We start from the raw sequence: 15,511 nt of genomic DNA, 5'->3' as shown, positions 1-15,511 counted from the left end.
CTCATATCCCATATCTGTTCCTGTGGTCTTCTCCAATTACACCATTCCTTTTGGTATGTGTGAAGTAGTGAATAAAGTATTGGGTTTGATCATGCCAGACATTTGTTCACATTATTCCAGGGCCATTAATTTTACTGGATGGTCTTAGCGAGTTCCTTATCACATACTCTGTCAACCCAGCCTACCTCTTGGGGAGGTTGTGAGCATAAATGAGATGTGAACTTTTAAATGATATGGAAGCGATTATCAGTGGAGATCCTCAGTCCAAGATTTAGCTGAGTAGCTCAAATCCATATATCAAAGGGTTGGTGTATTGGGTAGATTTTGGACCGTGAAGAGCTGGGTTCAAATCCCCACTTGTACATATTCAAAAACTCGCTGTGTGGTCTTGGGCAAGTCACTCTCTCTCATCCTAGTCTACCTTATAGGATAAAACAGATAACCGCACATGTGCTTTCCTGAGTTCCTTGGGAACAGGGTGGGATACAAATAAAGTGAATTTTAAGATGTGGGAAACAATCATTATTAATGTGAAAATTCAGTGTTGCCTCTTTTCTCCTCCTGGATCATATTACCACAGCTTCTTTTATGCCAACAGCAAATAGCACTGTTTCCAGTCTCATTCTCTTGGCCTCTCTGGGTCTGTTTCACACCCCCTGTTTCACTATACATGGTGAAAGTCAGTCCACTCCACTGTCAGATGAGAGTATGATCTAGGTCCCCAGTGCCCTGTTTCCAGGCACCTTATCTATCCCACTTAATACCCACCTTTCTGACCTGTACCATCCCTTGGCAGGTGGCATCGCATTGCTCTGAGTGTGGAAGGTGGGAATGTATCTTTGAGCATTGACTGTGAAGACCCTGCAATACTTCCCCTAAAGCGAGCCATGCAGCCAGTTGTCAGTGTTGATGGTGCCACCTTGCTTGCAGCTCGCCGGCCAGATGAAGATGTTTTTGAGGTAGGAAATATTGTTCAGAAGTCTCAAATGCTTTCTTTGATCATTTCATGCACCTCTAACTGCTGCCAAAGAGTGTACCAGTCAGTTAGATAGTCTATATTTGCCTACAGATGTCTTCACAAACAAAACTCTAGTTGGGATGCATGACCCACCAAACATCTGGCCTTACCAATGTGCCAACATTGTTTCTTATGGGAGTTACTGAATCCAGAACTCTGTGTACCCAATTCCAGTCATGCTGAGGAGATTTCACCCCTCCCATATCCAAGAATCTCCTGAGGTCTCTGCTGACTCTACAGAGAGGAGGAGCAATGTACTGCTCTCTACTTAATTAGTGTGTGAGAGAGAGTCAGTCAGTGTGTCGGAGAGAGAGTGCAAGAGATCGTGTTTATAGATAAGATTGCTGCTAAGAGCAGCTGCAGGCACTCAGAGTATAGCATTGATTTATGCTCAGAATTTGTAGCTCTGTATATAGTTTTGTATTATAGCTGTAGCAATAGAATAAAAGGAAGATATTCTACAGAGCTGCTCTTCGAGTGGTTTATACTCTGCAAGACTCTGCAAAACGCTGCTGCGCAACGACTGTATAATTGTGGAAGCGAATCCGGTGCTCTCAGCTCCAAGCTGTGAGTCCACAGCACTGTGACCTGTTCCTGTGGGAAAGGAGGTCTCTGGCAGTGCTACCCAGCTCGCCTAGCCCAGTCGGGGCTGTAGTGCATGAGTCCAGTTGGTACACTGGCTCAAGGGCGATGCTGACATCGGTTATGGGCCCAGTCGTCTGACCAGTCGTTGTTCCAGTCATCCCAGTCGTCCCAGTCGCCAGAGGTTTCTGTTGCTGATTGCTGGACGGTGGAACGGAGGCTGCATGCTGGACTGATTTGTGGTGCCTAGAAGCAGAGCTGTGTTGGAGCAGAGTGTTCAAGCTGCTGCTGTTGCTGTTGCTGCTGCTGCTGCTTGAGGTATGTTGCTGACTGCCAAAGAAAGAAGATAGCATCCCTGTTTGCCTGTTAATTGCGCTCTGAGTGGGAGAGAGAGTGGCTGAAGGAGTCCAGGGCTTTATCTGTGTTTGCATGAGGGAAGTGTCTTGCTCTAAGTAATAGCAGACATGGCCTGTGCACATTCTGGCCAGATGGCTCTATCTTTTCCCCTCCTCACGCCTGAAAACTATGCAGTTTGGCAAGTTAAGATGAAAGCGCTTTTACAGAGGGAAAAGCTATTTCACACGATAGAAGATGACCCTCCAGATAAGGATGATGATGATTGGGCTGAGTGGCATGCTGCAGATATGAAAGCCCAAGGGACAATTGTTTTGAGTGTTTCAGACCACTTGCTGGTAAACTTAGAGGGTCAAGAGACTGCACAAGCTGTTTGGCATAAGTTGAGAGATATGCATCTGAGACAAAATGCTGGTTCCAGTGTGATTTTCTTCAAGAAGCTGTGCAGGTTGCAGTTGGAGAAAGGTGGTGATTTGCCTAGCCATCTATCTCAGTTAAAGCGTCTCAGACAGGACCTTGTTCAGCGAGACCTGGCTATTTCAGAGGCTGTGTTTGCAATGCTGATGATAAATAGCCTAGATGATTCTTACGATGGAGTAGCTGCCCAGATTTCTACAATGCCTTCTGACCGGCTAACAGAAGATTATGTGTCTAGCGTGCTCCTGAATGAGTGGGATCGCAGACAGGCTGCTAAAGAAAGCCGGGACTGTGCTGCTAAAAATGTGCTTGAAAATGTGCCTGAGTTTTCAGCAGGGGAAAGTGAAAGTGAAACTGCTGCTGTTAAAGCACTAAAGTTGAAGCGGTGCTTTTCATGTGGAGCACAAGGCCATTTGAGTTTTCAGTGCTGCAAGAAAACTTCAAAGAAAAAGGGAAGCTTCAGAGGCAGAGGGGGAGGAGGACGAAATCCCCAAGCACCTGCTACTTCAAAGGTTTTGATCTCTCGCTGCTGCAATCAACGTGGGCGGAGTTTCTTCGTGATCGACTCTGGCTGTTCCAACCACGTAGCCAAAGATAAGGATCTCTTTGTTCAGCTTGAGAAGCAAGAGAAAGAAATTCATCAAGCAGATGGGACAGTTCTCACGAGTGAGGCTAAGGGAACTGTGTTCTTAAAAAGCCTGAATGCAACTATTAAGAATGTCCTGTATGCGCCTGATATTCAGGACAATTTGTTGAGTGTTTCCCAGCTTGATCATCAGGGGTTTAAGGTGGTGTTTACTAAATCTTGCTGTGAAATTCGTCAAGATGGCAAGCTCATTCTATATGCAAAATGTGTAAATGGTCTGTATCAACTGCCTTTTGTTTCAGGTACAGGCACTGCAGAAGCAACTGTGAAAGAGTGTTGCAATTTGTCTGTAGATGAGAATGAGAAGTTGCATGACCAATGTATTCATTATTACCACCGTGTTTATGGTCATTTGAATTTCCAGGCTGTGCAAAAATGCCTGATTTGGTTCAGGGTATGAAGCTGAAATAATGTCCCTACCACATGAAATGTGTTTCTTGTGCTGAGAGTAAGGCAAGGCAAGCTCCCAAAGGTACAGAGTCTGGGAGAGAGGCCAAGAAACCATATGAAGTCATTCATGCAGACTTAGTGGGGCCTCTAGCGCTCTCTAGAGGCAATTCAAGGATTTTCATGGTTTTGATAGACTCCTATTCGAAATATGTTTGGGTCTATTTGCTGCAGAAAAAGTCTGAAGCCTTTACTAAGTTTCGTCAGTTTTGTAAATGGCTCAGGAATGTACATAATGAGAATGTACGTTGTATTTTCACTGACAGGGGTGGAGAGTTTTGTTCAGAAGAGTTTGAGGCTTTTCTTTCTGAACAGGGCATTGAGCATAGGACTGCCACGCCCAGATCGCCCTGGCAGAATGGTTTATGTGAGAGAATGAACCAGACCCTGCAGCAAGGAATTAGAACACTGTTACATGATTCGGGGCTGCCCAATCCTTTTTGGGCCGAAGCTCTTTCGTTTTTCTGTTACGTGTATAACAGGAGGTATCAGTCTAGTGTAAATTGCACCCCATATGAGATGCTTCACGGAAGGAAGCCATGTGTGAAGCACTTTAAAATTTTTGGTTCGGAGGTTTGGGTGCACACCTCGCAGGGTGACAAACTGAGTAAGCGTGGAGAACATGGTGTTTTCCTAGGATATGAGAAAGGGTCTTATCGTGTCCTGATCACAGACACGAAAACCATAAGGCTGACCAGGAGCATTGACGACAATCCACAATGGGACAGAGTTGGCGTTTTTCAGTGCCATCCCATTTGTGATGATGGTGCAAGAGGGGCAAAGAAAGTTAAGAGGGAGGCAAGTTCTGATGTGATTGATAATCCTGATGCCAATGTAGTTCTGGATGGTGGCACAGATTATCAGAGCCCAAAAGCCTCAGGTGAGTCTGACGCTGATTCAGACTTAGCAGCTTCATATACTTTAGCTCCCCATTCTCCCAAAGAGGAGGAAGCACCAGAACAAGAGGATCAGAGAGTTTTGCGCAGATCTGAGAGAACAACCAAGGGTGTACCACCGAAAAGGTTTTCTGAAGAGTTTGCAAAGGCTGCGGTCACATGCAACTCTGGTGGGGTTTTTAAACCTAGCATGAAATGTGCTGAGAGTAATAGCACAAAACGCTGCATTTATTTCCTTACCTGACATTTGAAGGATCAGGATTGAAGGAGCAAGCATGTGTTTAAAGTGGTTTGTTCAAATCTGCCTAATTAGAAATGTCAATTTGTATCTGAGAGGAAGAAATGTGTATGAAGATTTTTCTAGAAGCTGCTTATTCATTTGTATATTCACAATGTGTATTTTGTGTAAACTACAGGTTGAGATTTATGCTTTAACTCTTTCCTAATAGACACAGAGTGGTTGAAGTAACTGTTTAATGATGTGATAAAGTATCTTAGATAAAGGGGGAGAAAGATACCTGCAAATATGTTACCAAGGTTGTAAGCAGAGAACAACTTTTGGAGTGTGTGTGTAAATTGCAGTTATGTTAAAGATTCTTGAATGGTCGGATGAAATGGGGGAGGATGAGGAGATTTCACCCCTCCCATATCCAAGAATCTCCTGAGGTCTCTGCTGACTCTACAGAGAGGAGGAGCAATGTACTGCTCTCTACTTAATTAGTGTGAGAGAGAGAGTCAGTCAGTGTGTCGGAGAGAGTGTGCAAGAGATCGTGTTTATAGATAAGATTGCTGCTAAGAGCAGCTGCAGGCACTCAGAGTATAGCATTGATTTATGCTCAGAATTTGTAGCTCTGTATATAGTTTTGTATTATAGCTGTAGCAATAGAATAAAAGGAAGATATTCTACAGAGCTGCTCTCCGAGTGGTTTATACTCTGCAAGACTCTGCAAAACGCTGCTGCGCAACGACTGTATAATTGTGGAAGTGAATCCGGTGCTCTCAGCTCCAAGCTGTGAGTCCACAGCACTGTGACCTGTTCCTGTGGGAAAGGAGGTCTCTGGCAGTGCTACCCAGCTCGCCTAGCCCAGTCGGGGCTGTAGTGCATGAGTCCAGTTGGTACACTGGCTCAAGGGCAATGCTGACACATGCCACCTTCTTTCGTGGGTCTGGCAGGAATCTGGGAGGCTGCGTGGACTTTGGGCTCACAGGGCCAGATATTTTATAGTGCCACAAATCTTATAGAATCCAGATGCCCTTTTCTGCCCTAGCAGTCACCTTGGCACCCTCTGAAATGTAAATTGATGTTGGAGCATGGAAAACCAATGACTCGTGCACAGGTCCCCCCCACCTCCCGTTTCCACCCTTCACTCTCTGAAGCTTGCTGCCTGTATGGTTGAGGGAGTTTAGCAGAGCCTGCCTTTGTATGCCTGTACTGACTGCCGGATTTACGTTAGGATCTTTCTTATGGAGCTTCACTTAATTTCAGGCAGGGACTGCAGACACAGAACTGAGTGGGCTGTCCTTTTATGGCCTTGGAGTCACAATGAGAAAGTTAGATCATCATACCATGGTCCTATTGTGACTGTGACAGTGAAACTTCTGGTATGGGTTGCCTGAGCTCATGAGATGACACAGAATATTGTCTGCAAACATTGCAGCTACTCAGGAATGTTTGCTGTCAGCATCAAATGAAGAAAGGGACAGTTGTCAGTTTGGCTGGGATTAAAACCTCACATAGGCCTTATGACTGGAAAGAGGTCCCAAGACGTAGTGAAGCTAAAGGACAGGGAGCCCAGAGATAATGTAAGTGATGGAAGGGTGCACAATAGGCAGCAAAAATGGCTTGTCTGGTAGGGCAGAGCTGCAGCAAAAGCCTCCGGGCAGTAGTGTCATGGCTGCTTACGGGGAGGAGGAGTAAGGCAGCAACAATATCAGGGCTGGGTGGGCAAACAGGTGGGAGCACTGGGTTGAGTCTAGTGATGTGACTGCATATTCCCAATCTGGCTGTTGCTTCACCCGTCCTCCTCCCAGTAAATGGCAGCAACACTTCTGCTGGGAGGCCATTAAGGTGCCTCCATCCCATGAAGTGAGCCACTGTGGATAGGCAGAAACAGGAACCTAAAAAGGGGTAGGGGAAGAAGGCATGAGGAGAAGGCAGAGAAGAGGAAGCCGTATCTGTCTGCAGTGAGGAGATTCTGCACTTTTGTGGAATGAGTGCCCATATATCTTACCTTTTCCAAACAGAAGTGGAAATAAAGTTTTAAAAGGAAAACCAAGAAGGCAGAGGGCCTTCTTGTTAGTGACGTCCTCCCTGTGGAATGCCCTCCTGTCAGATGTCAAGGAGTTAAAGAATTACACAACTTTTAGAAGACATGTGAAGGCAGTCTGGTATTGGGAAATTTTTAGTGTTTGATTTTTTATTATTATTATGCTTTTAGATATGCTGTAAGCCACCCAGACTGATTGGGGAAACCCAGTCAGATGGGTGGGGAATAATAATAATAATAATAATAATAATAATAATAATAATAATAATATTTCAAGTGCTGCAGATGTTTTTCATCTGAAGAGAAAATCCCCGATCTCGCCCCAGGGATTCCCAAATCTGGGCGGGACAACGCTGGCCCTTTTCCAGTGGTCTCCAGAAGCAGAGAAAACCCCCAGCCGCCTCCTACATTCTTGCCCCAAGCACAAAATGTCAGAGGGCAGAAGGTCTTTGAAGGCATCTAGGCCGGGTCCTGGGGGTGGCCAAGAACAAGCACTTCTTGTAGTGGCTCTCAGGAAACCTTGGCCCAGAGCCATTAGCCTCTGGGGAGTTGGGCGGCAGCGACGGAGTGCCTGGAAGTTTTGGATGTGGCCATTTTGGACTGTGGAGCAGCTGTCTGTTGGGTAGCAATGTGGTGGGAGGGCTCACTGGAACTGTGTGTGTGTGTGTGTGTGTGTGTGTGTGTGTGTGTGTGTGTAAGGAACCAGGAGGAATGCTCCAAAGCTACATTGTATGCCTGTTCTGTCACACTTCTCTCATAATCCTCTCTCCTACCTCCAGCAAGGAATGCAGCTAATCCTCCTGAAGCAGAACAGGGAGCCTGCAGTGAGGGGTGGGCTTGAGAGGAACAACAGGGCAAGAAGTGCAGGAACTATAGTTTCACAAGCAGTCACTATTCTGCCTTCTGTCAAATTCCATTCTAGTTAGGTGAAAGGGGACTCTGGGACTCTCATTCCTTGCTCCAGCCCTTCAGTTAAAACCACTCCACACAGCAATCATGCTCATGGCTGCAACACTGGCATTTTCCATAGTAAACAGAAAGTATGAAGGGCAGGTACACATCCCTGGATGTGTGATGGATGAAGGCCAGAGATCCTTGGCCAACAGGCTCCTCAGCATGTGTTCGCTGCCTGTTTCGGGATGCTTAGTCAGAATTTATAATTTCTAAGGAAAAAATGGTTTTTTAAAAGCCTCTGTTGCTAAAGACCTGCTTAAAATATCTGAATGACCCATTTGCAATATTAACCACCTTTCTGCAAGCAGCCAGCCTGAATTGTGTGAGAGAGTAGGGTCTGTCTCTTTGTTCGACATTTGGTGATGCAATTTTGGTGATTAAAATTCTTGGATATCTCTGTAACCCTCCCTATCTCCAAGTCCACCTAACTGGCTATTCTCCCCACAGAATAAATCTGGGAGGGGGTTATGCACAGAGGGTTCACAGCATGCTTTTTGCTAGACAGTAGTATATGAAAATGTGATACTCTGCAATTTGGCTGGAAGTAGATTGAATGAGCTGTGACATCAGTGAATGGGAACAGAATGCTAGGAGGTATTTTAGAAGTGTGCCTTAGTAAATATGCATTCACAGGGTCTTAAGTGTATATTTTTTACAAAGCTGGGTATGCAGATGTTCTCTCTCTCTGTGTATGTGTGCATATGCGATTCTATTTGTTTATGTGTCTGGGAATCTGGACACTCTCCCAGTCCTGGCGGCTCCTCCCTCCCTGTGACTTCCTTTTTGACCGAGGGGCTTCCTTTGCTTGATCCAGCCCTCTCTGTCCCTACCTGACCCTTGGGCCATGACTCACTCCCTTCCCCTGTGCTCTCCATTTTGCTGCTCGATTTTTTCCCCTTTCCATCTCCAAATGAATGTTGGGAGCACAGTAATTGTGGGTCCCAGCTGAGCAGGTGGGAGCAGGCGGTTCCGGGGGCTGTGCTGGAAACAGGCCCAATGGACATACTTTAGGAGATGATTTATTGGGAGCATATGTTGCTTGTGCACCAGGGCTGGCTAGGATCACACAGGCCCAGTGGAGGGAGAGGGGGGCATGTCCAGCTGCAACTCAAAGCATGTTTGTGTACATGCACAGTCATAACAATTTGGCATACTGTGCTGTTGGCATTGTGGTCCCAGGCAAGAGAGATGAAAAGAAAGAAGGGGAAAAGGGACGATTGACTTCTTTTAGTGCACTCTAAGTTCCATTGGCATATGAGTATGCAGACTTTCAGACTATACAGAGCTCTTTGCCAGGCTCCATCATTGGCTGGGTGCTAAGTTCTGTGTTGCCTAAATGTTTGCTGTCTGGAGCATGGTCCAGAGATAGTGAATCCAAGAGTGGACAGGAGATTATTTGGATTGTTGTGCTGTATCCTTACAAAGTCCATTTAGGAAAGGATGAGATCAGCAGTCAGGCAAATGGAAGAAGAGTCTGATATTCATGAAGCCAATTCTGTATGAACACTGGCAAGGAGGCCTGCTAAGAAAATATCCAAGACCAAGGTTGAATTGATCTGGACAGATGGACACAGGGCTTCTAGCCAATTTGAAGGTTGGGCTGAGGACCAGACAAGGCCTGGGAGTGCCTGCATGGGCAGCAAACAATAGAGAAGATCAGCGTTCGCCAATCCTTTGGGCTGGCTAACTGACTGAAGCTGTGGCTTCTGGAATGGGAGGATCTGGGTTAGAGTTCTGTGAGGTGTGATACCTAAAAACAGCATAGTTCTGGGGAGAAAAGCTATGAGTTCTTATCCTTGCATGGCAGAGAGAGAGCAACCTCCTCCTAAGAGATGATGTGGTATTGTGGTTAAGAGCAGGAATGGTTCTCCCACCTCACCAAGTTCCAACTCACAGGGTGACCTTTTGTAACTAGTAAGGCTTCAGGCTCCCCTCTCCCAATTTTGTAACAGAGGGATAGCTATTCTGATCTTGATGTTGTAGGTGGAGACAGTCCAAGAAAATACAGTATACACATTTGTCTCATTTAATTGTCTCCACAGTCTTACCACACTCTCTTCTCATTGCAGTAGAAATGTACACACAGACATGTGGCAGATGGTACATGCAAACATATACACCCTGACAATGACTGCCTGTTCTTTCAGTGTGTGTGTGTGTGTGTGTGTGTGTGTGTGTGTGTTTGTACACATGGGCACATGTTTGCAACAACATTCTGACATGCTGTGTTCACTCCCCCACTCCTGTCTTCCTTTCAGGGTGATCTCCAGCAGCTGCTGATTGTGCCGGATTCAGCAGCTGCAGCCCACTATTGTCAGCATTACATGCCTGATTGCGACAGACAGCTCACCTATGTGTTGCATGCCCAGGATCCCGAAGAGGTAGGAGAGCAAAGTACAGGGGTTCCCTGTATTCGTGACTATTACCCCAGAGCTGAGCCAAATTTGGAGGCCTATATAGGAGCTAGGGCTGGGGGAGATATTTGATTAAGTCAGCATTTAAAGGCAAGCCTACTTAATTCACACTTTCTGGAATAGTACATGGACTGAAAAACAGCCATTCTGTGAACTCCACCCTCTTCTGAATTCTGCAATGTACAGAAATGCATATACTAAGGTAAAGTGTGCGTATAGACGTCTATATTGATGAATGTAACATACAAAATGCTTTATGTTAGGGGAAATTGCATCCAAAAGTGTGTGTACTTGAGGTGGCAGAATTCCAGAGATGCTAGGCTGATTCAGAAAACCTTCATACACATACAGAGCTGGATTCATCCAATGAGTCCTGCTAGGAGAAGCTCATGCCAGGACTTGGGAATGCTACAGCAAAGGCATATTCAGCCTGTGGTAGAGATGTGGAGACTGGCCTTTTTTTTTTTTTTTGTACATCATCATGCCTTGCTGAAACCTGGACCTGGACCTGCTTAATGTGGGGGCCTCTGATGTATTCCCCAGATATTGCTTGTCTTCTGCATTTATTACACACTGACAAGGGTTGTGGGGGTGGAAGCAGTATGTGATGGGGCCATGGTCAGGAAATATAGAGCCACATATTTTTGTGTTATCAACTATGGAAATCCCCAGGCTCTCAGCTTCAAAGCATGAGCGTATATAAGCATCACTAAATGGACTGAAGGATTCATGCAGTCTGACGTTTTAAGAGGGCTCATGGGGGCAGGGCAGGGGAATTGATTGGAGGGCAGCATGCTTTGAAATGTCAGTCAAACCTTGGAGCAGAGCCTGCTAACTTCAGGGATGTGGGAGAGATAATAGAATCATAGACCTGTAGAGTTGGAAGGGACACCCTGAGGGTCATCTAGTCCAACCCCCTGCAATGCATGAATCATTTGTCCAAAATGAGGCCCAAACCCACAACCCTGAGATTAAGAGTCTCATGCTTGACCAGCTGAGCTATTCTGAGTTATTAATCTGTCGTCTGGGGAAAGTGGATCTCCAGAACCAGGCTACACCCTTCCCATCATGATCAGAATGGCATCCATCACTCTGCAGCTGCCTGTGGAATTACTGAAAGGTCTCAGTGCCCTGCTCTGCCTGGATCCTATGTTGGAACAGAACTCTGTGTGGAAACCCCTCTTGCAGGAACTGCTTTTAGTTCCATTTGGTAAGCCCACAGCTAATAGGGCCAGCCATGAGCCTGGATCGTCCATTTGAGGGTTGATGGAGATTGCTTCTGCTGCCTGTGGGATGTAGTGGGCAAAATGGGGTTGACCCCAAAGGCATCCAGCAGAGCCCTGGGCATGATGGAATGGAGGCAGAACGTGAGTATGTGGGCAGAAGGGACAGGTATAAACTGTTACTGGATCAAGCCATCTTGGCCCCAAAGCAAGCAAGGGCTAGACTATTGGGTGAAGGGTCTCTCTTCTGTGTGCCCTGTTCCCCTCTGCCTACCTGTCTCTTGGGAATGGGCTCCTGGTGGCTGGGGGTGGGGGTGGCATCTCTTGGTGTTCCATGGGAATAGTGGAGTGCCTCTCTTCTTTCTCAAGTGTCTGCTTTCTCTCTCTTTCCCTCCCCCCATCCTTCATTGTTTCCTCCCCTTCTTCTGTCTTCTCCCTCCCCCCAATCCTGTGCAGAACATTCCCCGCAGGAAGGGCAAGAAGGGCAAGGGCAAGAGAAAGGGCAAGGGCAAGAGGAAAGGGAGAGGCAAGAAGAAGAGGAACAAGGAGTCGCCGGAGACGTCCTCGCTCACTCCGGCCCCCGGCCAGGTAGAGAGTGCAACTAACTGCCCTCTGCTGGCCTAATAACACACAGCCTCTCCTGGCCTAACCCTCTGCCCGCCTAACTGAGCTGTCCTGCCTAACCTGCCTAACTCGCAGCTTTTCTCCTGCTTTGTCCCAAGCAGTTCTTCAGGCAGAACTGCCTGCTCAGTGCTTGCCTCCTCTGTCCACATGTTGCTGCCCCTCAGGGGCAACCATGAAAACCATGTTCAGCAGCCGCTGGCCTCGGGGGTCATGAACTCTAGGAGAGCCGGGAGTTCTGGGCTCACCTCCATGCTTCTGATTCCACTGGTGCCAGTTGGCCACAAAGCTTTTTCTTCAGACGCGCAGGTGAGTTTACATGCCTGAGGACACATTCTCCTCACCTGTGTGCCAGGTCATGTCTCCTATGGGTCTTCTCCTGATGTTCAACCATCAGTCATTTTCAAAGTCGAGATGAGCCCGTGAGTCGATGAGCTTGATCAGCCAAATTTCCCCAGGAAACTGGAGTAACGCAGGGCGTTTGCATGGATGGGAAGCTACAGTAGCCTCTTCGTAGATCACAGAGAGTGTTCACATAGATTTATGGCTGGCTTCATCATGGTGTGATGATACTGGCCTTTAACAAGGCAGGCATGTTGAAATGTAAATAAAGAAATGTAGGCTCAAGAAAATGGATTGCTTTGGACCTTGATATTTTGAATCAGTAATCAGTATCTCTTAAGACACTGTCCTGTTAGGCAGCCTGGATTTTTTAAAGGTATATTTCCTAAAGGTTTTACTTATACAACACAGTATAGAAAAAAGTGCAGTAAGGAAAGGGACATAAAGAATATCAGCTTAATTCAGAACATGGTGTTGATATTCTTTGTGTCCCTTTCTTTATAGTGCTTCCCCCATATCCCTTGAATTTTGTTGTAAAAATAAAAATGTTCAGAAATCAAGGCTGCATAATATGACAGTGTCAAAAGAGATACATCATCAATTATTGGTCTGCCCTTGAACTTAGACCAGCTTTTCATCTGCTATATTAGGGGTGGGGAGCCTGTGGCCCTGCAGATGTTGTTGCAGATGTAACTCCCACCAGCCTTAGTCATTGGTCATGCTGGCTGGGGCCGATGGGAGTTTTGGAGTACAACAACAAGGACACTCCTCGTGGAATTCACTGCAGTTCCAGTTTCCTTCCTGAGTGGAAAACCTGAGTTTGCAACTCTGTCATGTGTGAAACAGCCTAGAGAAGTGTTTCAGGTTGGTTAGAACCCCAAAGCTTTGATTCCCCTCCCCCCAGGCTTAGGGGAGAGAAATGAGCATCATGCCTCGCCTCTATCCAATCCTTATGACATAGGTATGTCTTCCTGTGCCCATTGTATTCTCTTCCTGCATTTTGCTGCCCTCCTCCCTTCCTCCCATTACTGGCCCTTTTATGTCAGGGCAGTATCCAGAAACTTGTGAAATATGGGTCAGGGGGCTGCTGAGCTCATGCTGCCAGTGAGTCACTGTTGGCTTGGCCAGGGAGAACCATTTTCCTGCCAAATGGAGCAGTTGGAGGAGTTCCTCCCTCTGGGATCAGAACTCCAGCTGCTGGACTGCTCAGTACTGGCAGAGAAAAAGCATCTTTCCCTCTCTTCCCTTTCCCAACTTCTTCCCAGGAAAGAGCTGCCACCCACCTGCCCTTGCTTTTCGCCTTGACGTGGGCTTATCCCTCCCTTTCACCATTCCCCAAACACTTGGCTATGAGCAAAGTTCAGGACTGCCGGGCAGTATATCACAAATAGGCATTGGATACTTTTACACAACCCCCCCCCCCACCATTTAGCATGGTCAACAAAAATGGATCATTTGGAATTTGGCAAGGTCACCTAGTCTTACACATATGTAGAGATCACACCCTGCTTCATCTTGAGACATCTTGGCAAAGCTCATTGAGCCTGCCAGAGGGCTTGCAAATCTTGTTTGTTATTCCAGAATCAACTAATTCAAATTAAAAACTGCTCGTGTAAACCTATAAAGACATACTGTAACTTGGAGTTGGAGAGGTGGCAGTACTGTTTTGGAGGTCTGAATATCAGGTGTTGTGGGGGGGGGGATCTAATGCATGTTGGATGCTGGAAGAGAAAATTCTACCCTCCTCCCCCCGCCCCCGGCCAATTTTGGGATCTGTCTGAGATTAAATTGCATAACAGCAGTGCATTTTAAAATAATTTGTTGTGATTATTTACTTATGCCTCATAATGACCCAAAGTTTAAACACTCCCAGGGAATAAATACATGGGAGATGAAATATGCGACTGGGTGCTCTTGGGTTCTGTTTCCTTTCTTTTCCTCCTGCTTTCTCAGGTCAGACACTGGGTGAATAAATTAATTAAACCATTTTTATCCAGTTCCCCAGCTGAAAAGATTCCTAGAGCAGCTTACATATAATCAATAGTGAACAAGACAATCTCTGCTTGCAGACTTACAACCTGAAAGGTGCAACACAAAAGGATGGGGAGGAAACAGCGAGGAAAGCAAATTTGGACCAGAATTCTCAAAGTTACAAAGTAGTTCTTATAATGACCAGTTGGAATGGAAACAGTTCAAGGAGAAGAGGGACCAAAACCAGTAGATTTCTCAGCAGAGCTGATGGAATGGCCTTGGTTTCTTTCTCTTCCATTGCTTCAGCCTAGCCTGATAGATTCACCACAAATCACATGTGCTATTCCATTCTGCTGCAGCCTCTTTCACTCCTTGATGGCAAAACAAAACAAATTCCTTCCAGTAGCACCTTAAAGACCAACTAAGTCAGTTCTTGGTATGAGCTTTCCTTGATGGCAGTGGGCCTCAGCAGGAGTAAGAATGGACTGGCCATGTTTATTCATTTGACTGAGGAATGACAGCTCGGTGTGAACCAGCATTCACTGATGCACTTAAGTCCCATGCAAAAATCACACTATGGGTGACCAGCGATCCATAGGATGGGCAGTCATAGCTGGCATGTGAAGCAGATGCACAGAAGTGATTCTGCCTCCCCCTCATGTAGCAGCTGTACTTAGATTTCCAGATATGTAGGTTTTGCTGATATGGAATATGCCTGATGTCAAGAACTGTTAGGGTCGCTGTGTCTTGAGGTTTGGCTTTGAATTTCACCAGCCTTCAGGGTCTCCAGGGGAGGTTGCAGATCTCAGAGTGTTGAAAGTGACAGACTATTTTGTGCTTGGCTTGAGAGCTTCTGCTGTTCATACTGCCTCTGTGCCCACTGGGCTCTTCCCTGCAGACATTATGCAAAGCCATGCTCTTGCCTTACCTGGTGCTAGTAGCACCTGGAACTGCCCTACCAAACTTTATCCCCATATCTGCTAGCAAGTAGCCTTTAGCTCTCAGGCTCCACCCTCTGGAATGCCAGTGCTTGAGCCCCCAGGAAACCTGGCTGCCTTAATGCTAGGAGGCTTTAGGGAATGGTAGCTTATTATTTTACATTTCCGCCCCAACCAAACCCTATTGGCTCAGAAGCATGGCTGGCTCTAGTTGGTGTAACCTTTAACGTGCTGGGCTCCATTAGCCCTGGTGTTTTCCTTTCACCATGACTGCCCTGGTTGGCTTTTGGCTGATGGCATATTTCTAACTCCTGGACAAATTGTACACCACCATGCGCTCACTGCTAGATATAGAGTAACAAATATATAACAGCACATCCCAAAAATTCTGTATTTAACATCTTATTTACCTTCTGCCACC

At 46.4% G+C, this 15,511-nt stretch overlaps 1 protein-coding gene across 6 annotated transcripts in view; it reads left to right on the top strand.

Moving 5' to 3' along the window:
* Nucleotides 1-15,511, top strand: part of COL5A3 (collagen type V alpha 3 chain) — a 126,052-nt gene that overhangs the window by 27,079 nt on the left and 83,462 nt on the right. For 2 of the 6 annotated variants that reach the window (XM_081851659.1, XM_081851664.1), the window contains exons 4-6: nucleotides 797-959; nucleotides 9,840-9,962; nucleotides 11,675-11,806. In XM_081851659.1, the coding sequence (XP_081707785.1) occupies nucleotides 797-959; nucleotides 9,840-9,962; nucleotides 11,675-11,806 (418 nt within the window). Of the gene's footprint in view, nucleotides 1-796; nucleotides 960-6,026; nucleotides 6,164-9,839; nucleotides 9,963-11,674; nucleotides 11,807-11,832; nucleotides 12,149-15,511 lie in introns of those variants that run through there. The other 4 variants (XM_081851661.1, XM_081851660.1, XM_081851662.1 and 1 more) reach the window with 4 other exon arrangements.

Source organism: Podarcis erhardii (assembly GCF_964252035.2).
Source record: "Podarcis erhardii genome assembly, chromosome: 2".
NCBI lineage: Eukaryota > Metazoa > Chordata > Lepidosauria > Squamata > Lacertidae > Podarcis > Podarcis erhardii.
Note: the sequence above shows the minus strand (reverse complement) of the source record. Positions and strands in the feature narration are given on the sequence as shown.